Below are 16127 nucleotides of genomic sequence, written 5' to 3' on the forward strand. Positions count from 1 at the left end.
TTTTTGTTTTACGCATATCGCTGTTTTAACAGTGTTGCATAATTGTTGGTTGTGAGTTCCAGATGGAATTTACTGCTTCGACACGGCTCAGATAGCATCAGGGTTGTTAAGACCCTGACGTTTATGTGGCTGTTAACTGTGACATAATGCGTCTGTCACTGACTCCGGAACTGTTCTGTGTCGCAAACACTCCTCCCACTCAACCCGGGTTTGCGGTGTAAGCTTGTGCAGATACTTTTCGAGGGTTCCTTTAAAGTGAGGCCAACGCTCAAGCCTCTGAGAACCTCCTCCTGTCATTTGAGGAGGGTCATGTAGGGTCTATGTTTGGGGAAGTTTTGAGAACACGACTTTATATGTAAACAATACGTCACATTGGGTCCGGGCGCTTCCTGTTTGATCATAACAACATGCGACTCCCTTTCCGCTGCAGTTGGGGCTGAGTGCAGTCACTCACACTTTGAAAAAGTCCTTAATGTTCTAAAAGCAGGCTGCTTGGCCCCTGGGGTCCTATCTTAAGGCTAAACAGCAGCTTTTTTTAAATATCTTATAAACCAGACGCAAAAGTGACTAATAGTTCGGAAACTACAGAAATAGACAAAGTAGAATACCTCTCAGTGGAGCGCATACCACCACTCAGACCAACACTACATTTAAATCCTGTCAAGCTGCACCAAACTGAACACTCTCCACGATATTGCTCCCCTAAATGTGCCAACTTTTTTATCATTACCATCCGTGCATTATGTAATGATGCTTTATTCGTGCAGATCCCATCTTTTCACCATGTTTTGTGGAAATCTGTTTTGTCGTTTTTGCCTCATCCTGCTCACAGACCAAGTTCTGCAAGGGCTAGAGAATGTGGTTTATGTCCAACTGTACACATCCCACTCAGATGTGGTTATTTTAATCATTTCCAGAAGTCAGATAAGCTATAATACATACAAAACATCCAGTGACTATGATTAGAAAAGTACACATTTGAAGTAACATATAAGAATCCTTGAATTGCTTTCGGCTCTCCTGTCGGGTTAATTGTTTTAGGACCCCTCAGATGTTACTCCTCTCGCCCTGCAGGCTGGGAGCCACATGTTTAGATAATGTGGCTAAACGGCTTGTTTACAGCCTGACAGCTTGTCTGAACAGACTTCGTCACTGCGCTGTTGCTGTGCTGATCCTCGCGATTATACCATGAACTCTGAAACAACACCCCTGTGGTTTGATTTCAGAAGATTGTCTTGTTTTTGGAGCCGGTGCTCACACAGATGCACATTATGCAGAGTGAGAGCGGTACTTTCTCAGTGCACTGTATAGACGTGGAGTGGCTGCCATAGTGCAGCCAGTGGATTATCCAGGGCCTTGCATTCCAGCTGAAGGTTAAACCTCTCCCCACCATGATTTAATATGTACTTGTCCGTGTTGCTTATGAATTCCAGAGCCCCTGACGGCCGCCGTGCGCTAACGAGGGATATTTTTCATCTTGTGTGTAGGATTGTAAATGCGCATGCGTCTTCTTGCAGCCGCAGTGTTTCTCGAATTCGACCGAGACCGAAAATCTGATTAAAGTGGGATACAACAGGGAGTAGGAAAGAGGGAAGGGGCTATGACGGGACTGAGCAGCAGAAAAAAGGTTCATCAGGCGGTTTAAAAAAATGGTTGGAAGTTGAACTGGGGAGGTTTGGGGGATTTCCGTATGGCTTTGGGAGCCATCTGTCAAAAATCCAAACCATTTCCTATCTCTCTCTCTCTCTCCCTCTTCTCTTTCTCTCCCTCTCACCGCTCTTGCTCTCCATCACAACATCTGCTTTCTCTCTCCTTCTACCTCACACCCTCTCCTCACAGATTTCCCTCCAATTTTTTCCCCCCCTCTCGTACGCCCTAACATTTCACTTCGTGTCCATTTCACTTTACTTTCCTCTTTCTGCAGCTCCCTAAAGAGGACAAGTTTCTCATGTATCCCCGCGGTGGCAATAAATTGATCGTCAAAGAACGACTTGTTCAGATTTGTCGGAGATGCTCGGACACATGTGGTAACTGAACCGACTCCACCACGTCAGAGGCGAACGCCGCCGTCGAGCGCAATGTGGGAGTTGGATAAAAATGTCCTGAGCCCACGAGTCGTTCATTCGATACAGGGAACATCTGGGGTTCAAACTGAGGTTGCTAAAGGCGGCAGGTCAAGACAAAGACTCCAGAACGCTGTGGACGCCAGAGCGCAGACGTCTTGAGTGACCTAGCATTCAAAGTTGCTGAGGTCGCCACGTCCTGACATCCTGGCCCCAGTAAGAGGATTCCGAGGCTTTAAAGTTGCGTGTGACACAGATTCCAGAGTTTCCTGATCATTAATCAGCCCGCTCAGGGCTCATTCATCATGTTGACACCTGACAGCGTAGCTTTTCCTCCTTTCAGAAAACCCCCAGTTTAAACCCTGGAGGTAAAGCACTCTATAGAACTGATATGATTGTGTGCAATGCCTGTTTCTGGCAATTGTAGCCCATCAGATACGTGCAGTTGTAATTTGAAAAGTACACGACTGCAATAACCTTCCAGACAAAGATCAGTATCACAGCGTTGCACTATAAACTCTGTGCATTGTGAGGGAGTTTAAACATTTAGCAGCTTGTTTCTGCTTTCTCTTAATATCTGTATTTACATTTTTTCTTCATTTAATCAGGGTGAAACTGAGATGAACTTTTTAAGTGTAAACCTCACCAAAAAACAGAATGCATATCCATGTATCGTATTTTGCTAAATGATATACCGGAGGTGGCCCTGCCTGACATTGAAGTTAAATGGATTTTCCCTCGTAGACGGCTTCCTCATCCTGTGATGAATTCATGTCTGCATTCCTGATGTAAGCTTGTTACGAGCGGGCGATATTAGCGAGATAAGATAAAGCGGCCACGGGGAGCATTTGTTTCAGCTGATTTACTTCCTTGTTGTTTTTCCCGGCCACAGATGGACAGAAGAGGAAAAAGTCTCTGAGGAGGAAGTTGGACTCGCTAGCGAAGGAGAAGAGTAAGGACAAAGGTACAGTAAGCACTCTGACATGTTGCTGCCTCACAGAGATTCCTCTCTCCCTATGCGTCTCTCCTCCTTGTTGTGAATATTTCGCCGTCCTGCCAGCAAGTCCCGGGGCGGGCCGTGGTCTCCGCCCCCCCGGGCAGGTGAACATCGAGGTTATAAAAACACTCTTTTTTGTTTACGGGGCCTTGAGAGTTTATATTTAGTTTAAGTGGATAGACTCCTTCTAAGGGGACTGGGCTCCGAGAAGCAGCACTGAGGGAAGCATATTTGGCACAAAGCGAGAAGGATCTTAGTCAGAGGAGCTCAGATGGAAAGAGGGGCAGGAGATGAAATAAAATGAGCCTCTCTTGTCAGAATTGCGATAGTGCTGGTGCAGATCCCAGGTTGTGTTTACAAAAAACACACACACGCTCGTTTTTTGATAGCTTGCCATGCTAAAAATAGTTCAGATTTGTGCATAGCTGGTATCCTCCATTGCCATCCCATTGAAATACAAAAACTTACTAGCCTAACTAGAATTATTATAGTTTGTATTGCTCTTAGATTATGTAGCCATCTGCTGCCACAATGTAGAAGGTTCACGTACACCAGCTGCACCCTTGGGAGGAGAGTGCACCATGGGAAATGTAGAAGCCAGTGAATGTCACATGTCTTAAGTTCAGGATATCTGGCTTTTATTTGTTTTATTTTTAGACTATTTATGATATAAGTATTGGTTCTGGTGATATAAATAATTAAACTAATGTAAGCTAAACAGAGAAAATAGATAAATTGATATCAAATTTGTGGTCGCAATAAAGATCTTATAAGACATGAATTTTAAAGTAGGACTATATAATGTTAATTTATATATAATTTAATAGGATATAATGTCAGAGGCCTTCTTTAATTCACTGCTTTAACAAGTGGGAGAAACATCTGTCGAGCTCTGACTTCCCTATCAAAATAAGATGCTATGTCACAGCTGTGTGGTCGGAAAGTAATGAGCCTGCTTAGGCCACTTAAAACCACTTATTGCTCGTGACAGCTGGGACAACGCTCAATATATTGATGGAAAAAAGTACATTTGAGGACATGTACTTTGCAAAAGTTATGTAAAGTGTATGTCAGGATGAATATAGAGTGAGTGGAGGTGGGTTTCCCCCTCCACCACACACCTGGCTCTACCCCTCTGCAGCCCAGATGGCTCAGACGCACCATGATGTCTAAACTGCCAAAATGGATTCTAAGTTAAATTTTACCCCTGAATACCAGCGCTGCCTTTCTCTTTGAGGCGGGCTGAGCTCTTTCTCGGCATGAGACAAAACGGAGAGAGGAGGGAAAACGCTGCCTTCCTTGATGTGGTAACGTGAGCCGGGAGGCTGACGGCACCTCAGATACCATCGATCGAGCTGTCAGTCAAAGCCACGGTTTACAAATTGCTCTTGTTGGCATTTTGGCTGCTCTGTCTCGTGAGGCAAACCGCACCCGTCTGGGCACATTTTATTTCTAACCTGTCCTGAGGCTCTGAGATACTCACACTGAGGACACATCCAGCTCATATAAACACATCCCAAAGACAAGAATATTAAAAAAGTGAGAGAAGAAAAAAAGAAGAGCGCCGAAAAGCTAGATTGTTCTAAAGACGCAGAGGCAATTTATGATTTATGACAATCTGACATGGGTCCATAAATGTGGTCCAGCGCAGATGTGCGGTGCATGACGTTGTAGGCCCTCTGCATTATGCGATCCAGATTGTGTGCATGTGTGTGTTTGTGTGTGCGAGGGTTGCATAAGCCTTGTGGACGCTGTGAGGCTGCAGACCAAATTTGTCGTGTCACTAGTGTTAGTGGTCGTGCTGCTCATGAACCACAGCTCTCCGCTTGTGGTTGTGGAATGCATTTTGCTTTCTCTCTCTGCATGTGTTGCAAGTTGCCTCCACACACATACACACATACACACGCACACACACACACACACACACACACACACACACACACACACACACACAGAAGCTGGACTGTTTTTCTCCTGCTGATGGCTCAACCTTTGAGATTCCGGATAACGGAACATATAGCCTGTGATGGCCCAGTATGACACAATTTCTCCCCAGCGTCAGATTTGCACCAGGAACAAGTCTCGAGTTTTTGCTTCACCTCGTTGTTACATAAACTGTCTGCTATTAGCATTTGTGTTTCTAAAAAACGACCTATGCGGAGAACATGACTTTGCTTTCCTAGTTGGGTTATTTCGGTCAAAAGGCACTAGAATTAGTGGTTTTGTCAAAGCCAGATTTATTTTCCTTCCATCTCTCCGTGGTCTTATTTTGGAAAACAGCTGTGGCACTGCAGTAGCGCTAAAAGAGTTTTAAAGTGACACAGTAAACATGTGTTGTGATGCCTTAATCACATGTACAATGCAGCTCAAACAGAAGTAATAGAGGGTCCGACTCGAGATATGTTTGATGTTGTTGTTTCAAGGTCCCGTCGTTATTTTTGGATGCTTCTCACAGAGCTTTCATTTTCTTTTAGTTCTCTTCTCGCAGCTACATCTGTGCTTTTGTTGGTTAGTTCAAATAATGTTTTATTTGACTTTCTCATCCCCTTGTTTCCTGCCTCCTTCATTTCACTCTCTCCCAATGTTTTACAGAGAGCATACCCCAGGCCTTCAGCATACCGCTCTCTCAGGTCATCGCCAATGACAGAACGCACAGGCAGCGTCAGGATGGTTATCGCCAGGACCCTCCACAGCGCGAGGAGCACAAGGACTCCTCCGACCTTGTCTCGTCCATTTTACAGGTCTTTCAATTTATCTTTTATTTCACTGATAAGTCTCCATGATTTAGGTATAAGGGAAATTATCACAAAAAGCCAAATATGACCTGTTGGATCATTTGTCCTGCAGTTTGCCACCAAGCGGCCATCCAATAGGGAGTTATCCAGCAGTAACTCCTCCCTGAGCTCTACATCAGAGACAGCCAATGAGTCCACGTCACCCAACACCCCCGAAGTTGCACCGCGAGCACGCAGGAGGGTGAGATAAGGATAATAACGTTGAGCTGAATCGGCAAAGACCGGGTTTTTTTGTGTTTCCATTCGGTCAAACGCACACATTGTCTTCCAGGGAGCCATGTCAGTGGACTCCATCACCGACCTGGACGACAACCAGTCTCGCCTGCTCGAAGCGCTGCAGCTCTCTCTGCCGGCAGAAATGCAGAGTAAGAAGGAGAAGCACCGGGACAAGAGGCTGAGCCTTAATCCCATCTACCGCCAGGTGCCCCGGGTGGTCGACAGCTGCTGTCAGCACATTGAGAAATATGGTGAGCGGCTACTTTACCTCAAGAGCCCTCATACATAGGTGCATCCCGCCCTTTGGCCACCATCTGTTACTCCAATGACAGCTGCCAGAGATAGATGTGTCCCTGTCTCTCCACAGGTTTGCAGACGGTGGGGATCTTTAGAGTGGGCAGCTCCAAGAAAAGAGTTCGACAGGTGAGTTTTCTGGGATATTCCATAATTTGCATGCTCATCAAAGCCCATTTTGTGTAGATCGGTGGTTCTCAAAGTGGGGAGCGCGGATTGCGCAATGTCACAGACAAAAAAAAAAGTCAAAAAAAGACAGACAACCTGTCACTGGTTAGTGAAAGCTCCCTCAGTGGTGAAATGGTAGGGGCGGGACTGACACAAACAAATCAAATACTGTTTTGTTCCTGATCCACCAATCAAAAGAGGAGTGTTATCATTTAAACGCGAGTTGCACGTACGCTTCCGAGTATAAAAGTAACTGCAGGCATGGTCAGCGCTCACCCTCACTGAGACAACACCCTGCTGAGTTTGTGCGATTGCTCTTATTTCCTCTATAATTCAGATATTCATAGCTTTATAAACAGTCTTTTTAAAAGACTCACTCCTTCCTTAGTAATACCGTCCTGCACTTGCAGTAGGCCTATTTGTAGCCTAATCTAAGGAATAATTAGCTCCGCAGTGTTTTTTAGAAAGCTCATAGCCCCAAGAGCTAGCCTTCTAGCTAGCTAACTTCTTCCAACTGCAGCTAGCCCTTTTCTCTGTAACACCTACCTTTACATCTTCAATCATCCACCGTGTTGTAACATCACACACGCTGTATCAGCAAACAAACACAACTATGGACAAGTTTCTGATTCGTAAACCCCAACTAGCCCCTAACCAGCTTTGGGGGGGGGGGCCCAGCTTGCAAAAGTTTGAGAACCCCTTGTGTAGATGGATGACCAGAGACCCTTATCGAGGGATGGGAGGTTATTCATTCACCAGCGGACAGAAGAACTTGTGTTTGACCTTCTGCTAGATGTCCAGAAAAAGAAAGTGATGCACTCGTTTTCCGAAATCGCAGCTGGTGTCACGGTTCAAAAAACTGTTGTGAGATAAAATCAGGGGGATGTTTGGATATCTTAGTGTTTATACAGCCTGATGCAGAGAGTCTTGTAGTAACACACTTTTCCCAAGTTTTTCACATTTGAGCTTCCACCCAGCTGTCACTCGCTGAGAAGCCGCAGCCTTCTTGAAAGGTTATTCTTTGTTTTTTATTAAACTGATCGTTGAACAGATGGCAAATTCCCAAAGACCAAACTGCTTCTTTAATATTAACTTTTGCCTTCCACTGTTATCTAGTGTACTGTTTGTAATATACTGTTGCCACTGTGCTTAGACTTTACCTCTGTGTATAATTCTTCTACTTTATTATAAACTCATTAAACGAAATTTCCAAATCTGGACATTATGTGCCACAAGAATTCTCTGCCGGTTGAGTTTAATACAATCCAATGTTTACATTTGCCAGCCAGCATGAAAACTGGTATATGCTGACTCCTGTATACCTGTCATCATGTCCGACAATAGACTTAGTATAATCCTGGAAGTCATCCAAAGGTCAGATAACAGAGATTAGGATCCTTACTGGTAAAACGAGTTTGAACCTGAAAGTTTAGTAGGCCACTTGGAGGGCCGGCAGGGAGTGAGTGTGTGTGGGTGTGCGCGCCTTCGACAATAGAGTGTCCATTGTTGTGTTAGGATGTTTCTAAATCCCTCTTCTTCCTCTCTTTCTCCTTTGTTCTCTCTCTGGCGTTTGGCTCTCCTTCAGCTGCGGGAGGAGTTTGACCGTGGTATCGACGTCCAGCTGGATGAGGAGCACAGCGTTCACGATGTGGCCGCTCTGCTGAAGGAGTTCCTCAGGGACATGCCCGACCCTCTCCTCACCAAGGAGCTCTACACGGCCTTTATCAACACCACGTGTGAGCTTAACCATCCGTCTTTTTCTCTGTCTGTTCACGATGCTCTCTTCCTTTTATCTCCTCCATCTCATCCTCATCTGTGTTGCAGTGTTGGACCCAGATGAGCAGCAGCATGTCGCTCAGCTACTGGTCTACCTGCTCCCAGCATGCAACAGTGACACGTTCCATCGCCTGATGGACTTTCTGTCGACTGTGGCGGCTCACGCCCACGACCGGCAGGACAAAGATAGTCAGGAGGTGAGCATCGAAGTTTATCAACATGAAATTAAGCTTTAAAAAAAAAGTCCCTCTTCAAATCCAGCAATTAAGCAGTTAGAGAAGTACAAACACGAGGGGAAATCATGCCGCTTCTAGCTGTGTGCAACACATGCTAACAGTTTTTTGGGGCACTCTCCGAAAATTCAGTTTGCCTTCTGTTTCCACCTCATTGGGAGGAAATGACCAAAGAAGCGATAGGAATCAGTTTGTGTGGTTGGTACGTGCATACATTTCTCTCTGGCTTTCAGGCCTGAAACAGCACGGGCGTTGACGTAAGATTACCAAACAGCCTGGTGTTGATTATCACATCCGTCACGATGTGAATGGCTGCATTTACTCCTAATCTGCCCTCCGGAGGACTGGAGTCAACATTTGGCTTTTCTACTGCTACTGGCTGTGAAGTGCACAAGTAAACATCGAGCCCTGGGAACAATATTGCGAATCTTAATTCCGGGGGAAACTGGAAAAAAAACGTTTCTTTGGCTTCAAAAAGCAACAGGGGAAGCTTGTACAAGGGCACGTTATGTAACTTCAAAATATTATGTTTGGTTTCGGCTCCACCCCTCGATGCTTTTCTGCAGAGACTCGGGCCGAAGATGTGCAAGATCCAGATCTCCATCCAAAGCGTGATTTAAATGATCTGGTCCTTCCCAGTCCAATAAGCCCTTTAGCCTTCTTTAGTTCTGATCCCTGGAACCCTGAGCATGTGTTTGTGTGTTTCCTATGTGCGTGGGTTTGTGAGTTCGTTGTTCCAATTGTGTACTGTATGTGTGACAGAGAAGCATTGAGTGTGGGCGCAGATGGAAGAGTGTTTTTGAGTTTTCTCTGTGTGTGAATACACATGAGAATGAATGACCTCAAACACCGATGTGAGTGTGTGTGTGTGTGTGTGTGTGTGTGTGTGTGTGTGTGTGTGCGCATGTGTATTTCCCCCCCTCCACGACTCCACGGCTCCAGTATCTGTTGCTGAGATCGTGACAGGAAGTTGCGGGGCTTCACACTCCGCCTGGAACAACACATCAATACTTTTGGCTCCTCGCTGCTCCCATCTTTCCTTTGGGACTGGGAGTGGAAAGGGAGGAAAGTGGGAAAGAAGCACAAAAATAATAATTCATCCAAAAAATGAGTTGTTCGAGCTGTGAAGGGCTGCGGATTGCAAATGCGTCACACGATGCGCATCATCAAGCAGCCTCGGTGGAAAGCTGGGAAGCGGTCACACACTCCGACACATCGGAGAGTTAACAAATCCCACGATGCCACTCTATTGCTCAGAGTGACAAGAACAGGACACAGAGATTCAGACGGTGGAGGGGTGATGTGAGAAAACAAGACTGGATGGAGGTTGGAGATGTGAGTGGGAAGAAAGGGGGAGAAAAGACGAGGGACACGATGAAGCGCCTCCTAAGACTGTAATCACAGCAAAATGCAGTGAGGTCAGTCCTGCAACACTTTGAGATTTAAAATGTGTTTTCCTGATACTGGAGAGAAAACAGTTCCTCGCCTCCACGACAATACAGACACTGTGTGAAAAGGGTAAATGTATAAAAGACGCACGAGTAACAGTCTCCCAGTTGAAACAGTTTTGATAAATACCTTCTTCATGAGACTAATGGATGTATCACATGCAAACTGCTTTTAAACTCAGCACAAACAATAGGTAGGGTTTGAATATTTTGCTGAGGGTGTGGACCCTTTCCCTGAGACTCATTCAAAGAGTGGTTCACTCTAATTTCCATATTTCTTTTCTATTGGGGGTTATTTTGAATGGGAAACAACATCAAGTGCACTTTTATTTGCATGAAAAATGCTTTTATTATGAAAATGTATTCTTTTGGCTTAAAAAACACTTAAACACAGATATACATTTTGAAGTCCTCGTCAACAGGGCTGTACTTTTGTGAAGCTGAATCCCAACCTGCAAATATATAGCAGCAAGTAACTAGTCCCTGAATCCAAACTCTTTTGTTTCTCCGACGGCAGGTCACAGGCAACAAGATGACGTCTCTGAACCTGGCCACCATCTTTGGCCCCAACCTGCTCCACAAGCAGAAGAGCTCGGACAAGGAGTTCAGCGTCCAGAGCTCGGCCCGAGCGGAGGAGAGCACGGCCGTCATCGCCGTGCTGCAGAGGATGATCGCCAGCTACCACACCCTCTTCATGGTCAGTCATTCAGCTCCACACCTCCCGCCTCCCGCCTCATCCCTCCATTCTTCTACCGCTCAAGGAAAACACACACGCGTACACACAGCCTCGCCTTCTCCTGCACTCTTCTCCCTCTTGCATTCCTGCGGAGACTTAAGAGTAAGACAATCCCGCCTGGGTTAGCACACAATGGTTTTCGTCTCAGTTAATAAAAACAGAGTTCGGCCCAGGTTTAGCGGACGGGAGAGAAAGACGAGACGGAGGCAAACAGAAGAAAGAGATGAGGAACAAAGGAAACAAAGAGTGAAAGATAACAGGTGGATAAGGAGTGTTTTGGGTCAAAATCGTGCGTGAAGCATCTTATAAAGACTTGACAAGAAATTGAAATCTTTCCCGTAAGCCGCCGGTGACGTCAAACACCTTTCATCCAGATACGTGAGCTTGTTTTGTCCAAAATAAAACGCAGAAAAATCCAGGCATGAAATCCTCCATGAGGGGTCAGCAGAGGTCAGGGTTTTTGCATGGACTACCGCCCCATCAGTTGCTTTTTGTTCTTTCTCTGCTCTTGCGATTCTCAAAACAGCGCAGACGGGGGGGGGGCCCGTTAAGGTCACTTCAGGTTCCGAAACCTTAAACCGTAATGTTTTGTACTCTGCCACCGCCGTCCCCCCCCAACCCCCCCACCCCCACCCCCCCACCGAGGCTTACATTTCTGCCGTAAGCCAATGAAGAGCTATTAATCGCATGTAAGTGAAGTGGGACTGAGCTGCTCGGTCTCGGGCGAGTGAAAAAAAGATTTGCGAGGCGGCTCGGGTTCTGTGAATGACATCTGAAAGTTGTTTCGTAACCTGCTTATGTCTGAATTGGTTTAAAGATCTGGCAACTTGCGCGGTTGGGATGAGAATCATTCTTTCATGTGTTTGGGCGGCGTAAATCCTCATGTTTGATAAGCATTCATTTCAGCTAATTAGCCCGAGATCAGAGAGACGGGACAGGTAAGAGATAATAAGGATAAAGGCTCAAAGAGATCCATGTTAGTCCAAGCTGGATTCTTCTGTCACTAGATGGAGCAAGTGAAGTTTCATTGACCTTCATAAACTTTACGTAAACTAATAGTATAATTAGTTCTTCATTAACTTCTCTGTTATATCATAGGTGCCTCCAGATCTGCAAAACGAGGTACTGATGAGCCTATTGGAGACAGATCCAGACGTGGTGGACTACCTTTTGAGAAGAAAAGCGTCACAGTGAGTTGCACACACACACACACACACACACACACACACACACTTCACTATGTGTCTCTCTTTCCAACTGCATTTCTCCTCCCCAACAGGAGCCCCGATCTGCTGCCGTCGGAGGAGCCCTTCGCCCTGAGCGAGCGCCGCTCCTCCAGCGACTCCAACAAGGCGTACAGCGGGGAGGTGTCCCCTTACGACAACAACTCCCCGGTCCTGAGCGAGCGGAGGGGAGAACCGGGGAGCCCCGGCAGCGACAAGCACTTCCGTGTCCCGGAGCAGTACACTGTGGTGGGGCAGGTGGCTGGATGGAGCAAGGAGCCGGGAGCACATGACCCCTGGGCCACCAAAGGTACTCGGGACATACATTTCCCCCCGTGGTCAGACTTTTCTCCTGGGTCTTATGTATAAGTCAGTTTGTACTCGAGTGTGATCTCTAATTTCTTCCTCCAGACACTATATCGGAGGAGCATGTTAACATTTGGGGGACGTGGCACAGCACTCTGAAGCCAACACTCAAGGACCAGACGTTCACAGGTAAACACGTGTCACTTGTCTCAGGGCCCGGTGGGTAAAGAGCCAGAGAAGTGTGTGTCTGGCAGCTGGTGCTGGTTATTGAGCATCAGGCAGGAATACAAAATGAAGCACCCAAGCCTTTGGACTGTGTGGTTTGCATTTCTGCTCACCTGAAACCAGAGTGCTGCTGGTTTTTATTCATTATATGAGATATCTTACTTGCTGCCAAGTTCCCCCGGAGAAAAGAGAAAGGAAAGAAAAAATAAATCAAGAAAAGACAAGATAAGAAAATCAAAATAAAAGACAAAATGAGTTAAGGTAAAATAAGATGAAATGAGAAAAGAAAAGAGAAGAACATATAAAAAAAGAAGATAAGGTAAGATAGGGAAAGAAAAGACAAGATTTGACTTTGGTGAGAGAAACGCCTTCTGCCAAACATGGAGCTAATTTTGAAATGAATATATTGAATTGAAATCTGATGATCTTATTTATTTCTGAATAAATATAGCATTGGAAGATGAGTTCCAAGTTTTGTTGGAGTATCTTCTTCTTCATGTGCAGCATCAAATGTCTCTAATGAGTTCTCCCATCGCTCTGTTTTGGAGGTTCCCACGGCAACATGTCCGAGGGAAGCTCCCGCAGCTCCCAGGAAGGTCTCGACGGACTCCATGGCGATGGCCGGCATCAGGCCTCGGTACAGCGGACGCTGATGGCGCCCGGCGTCACGGAGTGCCGACCCCACCCCCCGGTCACCAGGGTGTGTAGCAGCCCTCACAACGAGACGGGGCGACCGCGCCTGCAGCTCAGCATCAGCCCCCCGGCGCCGTCGCACCTCAACAGCACGCCGGGCCTCCAGCGGGCGGGTGGACACAGAATCAACCCCACTGGTTCCCAGAGCTCGCCTCTGCTCGCAGCCGCTCGGCGCCCCCCCCTTCTGCACGGGAGGTCGATCGCGGCGCCGAGCAGCGCGGCGTCGCCGGCCGAGGCCCAGATGGTGCCACAGAGCCCGGAGTGGCAGGACTGGCAGAGGGACCGCTGGCAGATCTGGCAACTGCTGTCCTCAGACAATGCCGACACACTGCCCGAAACGCTCGTGTGATCGCAGGCCGTGGGGTCGCCAGCCGGTGGCCTCATCCCACCCCCTCACTTCATCCCTCCACACATGGGTTCCGTCCTTCCCACGAACCGTCTTGTGCTTCTCCTGCATCTTGGCGCCACGGCGTTGTTGTTTACGTGTGCAGCTGCTGCCTTATACAGACTTGTACATCCGAGAGCCACTTGTATTTCCTGCCTCGTGTGGATGTTGAAATGTCGCCCCTGTTGCCCACGTGTCTCTTTCGTCCCTAATGACTAACGACATGGGAGCGTTGTAACGTGCCCATCAGAAATACCTCAACGAAAAAACAACTTCTTCTTCACACCCCTTTCAGAATGTCCCGTCCGTCCACAACTGCTTCTCTGACAACGTTCAGTCTTCATATCTCGATTCAGAACAATAGGAGGGGCTTTCTGATTTCATGATTTTCACAATAAGATCAAAGACGTTTTCTGATTTCATGATTTTCACAATAAGATCAAAGACGTATGGACGATTGCTGCTAAATGTAGACGTTTGTAGTTCAGCCACATCAGTGTCTAAAGAGATCAAATGTTGATTGACGTTTTCCCGTGTCGCAGATTGTTCGTGTATATCCAAACTGCCGACGGACACTTGTACGACAGCTGTGTAAATTGTCATGTAAAGTATATAATTTGTAAATCTACCTTGAAGTAAGTGGGCCCTTTAACAGTCAGTCTAAATGTCGGTGTTTTACTCAGACTGCTGTTTCTGTCTTTAATTAACACTGAATGTAAAAAATGCTTCACTCGTGTCAAACCGCCTAGGACCTAATTATAAAAGCACTCGGCTGTAAGTTTGCTTATGTGCTTCTGCCACCTGCTGCCCGGGAGGAACAATGCACACACTCATTTCAAGATGCTCAAACACGACACAACAGTAATATGTGACTGACACTGACTGATCCGTCTTGTTATACCTCTAATGTTCGACTGAATATTTCAACTGGGTGTGGACGTGTCACCAGAATAACATCCTTAAAAATCGTAAAAATATCTTATCCGGCTGGTTATAACAAAATATCCAAATCCAGCCCCATCAATCGGTCTAAATCCTCTCAGAGGTCACAGTTCAGTGGGTATTTGCTGGCGAATATTTCACATGTTTTCAAGCTTTAATGTCATACTTGCTTCACGTGAAGCAACTTCAGCCTTCAACCTGGAGACGCTGTATTTAATTTCACCTTCTCTTGTGTTTTTTTCCCGCATTCGTTCTCTCCATCTCAAGGAGACAGTGGAAGAAAGGAGTCACACCAAGTGGAAAGATTATTGTGGAAGGGGGTGGTGGCGCCATCTGTTGTCCTGCCACTTGAGACAGCGTGCGTCCCACAGCTCAGCGTTTCCCCCGGCGTCCGTCCGCACTCGATTTAGAGTCAAAGCTTGTGATTATAAGCACCTTTGTGAAAATGTAAAAAAAAAAATCTGCTTGAGGGAAATAAATGTGCCATAAGTCTCCCTCTTACGCGTTTCCCTCGTGCATCCCTCCAGGTTCCTTTTGTGAATTTGTATTACCTTGTTTCTGTTGAGTGTTGTTATAAATAAATACAATATAACGCTTTTATATCAAGAAGGAAAAAGAAATAAAAAAGAACCAATAATCCTTAAGGTCCTATCTCTGTCTTTCCCCAAAACCAGACCATGTCTGACACCAAACTTAGTGTTATGATGTTTTTTCTTTTTGATATTTTTGGTGGGGTTTACTGGGTCCAAGTTGTAATGGAATATCTGGTAATTGCTTTTGTACTGTGTGTCCTCATCAATATGCTACTATGGAATTAAATATGGTAAAGTTTACACCTGCTGTTGGTGTCAGTGATTCAAACCTGGTTTCAGGTGAGAGCCTCCGGATATATTTAACACAAAAATAAACTGATGTAATACATTTGTTTGATTCCAGTACAGTTTAAATTAGTTTTCCAACTGTTTTAATTAATTTCTATAGTTCAAGCTTTGTTAAGACCTCTTTACTGTGTGTGGTTGTGTTTTGTATTTACAATATTAATAATAGTTTTGCATTACATTGGCAAACTATTCATTACTAATTCATTATTGGTGGTTTAATTAAAGATCGAAAAACAACTACACCATTTCAAAATCTAATGCAATCCTTACAATGACCGTTACATTATATTAACATTTGTTTACTTTCACCTATTATTTATTGGTTTGAAGGCATATGTTTCCGATTAGTTTGATGATTATCTATTGCGCCACCTAAAAAGAAAAATGCTAAATGATTTAAGTATTTAAAAAAACACAGTCTTGTGTTTTAGTGAGCAGTCTCTTCTTAAGTTGTTATTAGATTAAAAGCTGTAAAAGTAGCACAAACCAATTGTTGTATGTATGGTAAAGCCCTCACTACGCCACTAGGTGTCAGCCAAGAGCCTCGAATAGTTTGTTCAAGTCGGGGGATTCTTCTTTACTGTATATCTGCAAAAACAAAAAACTGCAATAGATGCTGAGTCAAATTTGCTGTTAAAAATGACAAAGAGAGTCATGTCTAAGCTAAAGAAATGGAAAAGCCTTTAGAATAGATATTTAATGGTCTGGAAACAGGAGAGTAGGGTGAAAATAAAAAAGATTTAATG

At 45.5% G+C, this 16127-nt stretch overlaps 1 protein-coding gene across 2 annotated transcripts in view; it reads left to right on the forward strand.

The window, feature by feature from the left end:
• The window catches only part of LOC133933742 (rho GTPase-activating protein 6-like), a 64770-nt gene extending 49437 nt beyond the window's left edge, over positions 1 to 15333 (forward strand). For both annotated transcript variants that reach the window (XM_062380939.1, XM_062380940.1), the window contains exons 3-14: positions 2956 to 3027; positions 5653 to 5801; positions 5908 to 6036; positions 6127 to 6322; positions 6439 to 6494; positions 8119 to 8269; positions 8358 to 8506; positions 10508 to 10687; positions 11825 to 11916; positions 12006 to 12259; positions 12361 to 12444; positions 13029 to 15333. In XM_062380939.1, the coding sequence (XP_062236923.1) occupies positions 2956 to 3027; positions 5653 to 5801; positions 5908 to 6036; positions 6127 to 6322; positions 6439 to 6494; positions 8119 to 8269; positions 8358 to 8506; positions 10508 to 10687; positions 11825 to 11916; positions 12006 to 12259; positions 12361 to 12444; positions 13029 to 13522 (2006 nt within the window). In that variant the 3' untranslated portion in view covers positions 13523 to 15333. The remainder of the gene's footprint in view (positions 1 to 2955; positions 3028 to 5652; positions 5802 to 5907; positions 6037 to 6126; positions 6323 to 6438; positions 6495 to 8118; positions 8270 to 8357; positions 8507 to 10507; positions 10688 to 11824; positions 11917 to 12005; positions 12260 to 12360; positions 12445 to 13028) is intronic.
• The last annotated feature ends 794 nt before the right edge of the window (positions 15334 to 16127 follow it).

Source organism: Platichthys flesus, chromosome 22 (genome assembly GCF_949316205.1).
Source record: "Platichthys flesus chromosome 22, fPlaFle2.1, whole genome shotgun sequence".
In the NCBI taxonomy this organism is placed as follows: domain Eukaryota; kingdom Metazoa; phylum Chordata; class Actinopteri; order Pleuronectiformes; family Pleuronectidae; genus Platichthys; species Platichthys flesus.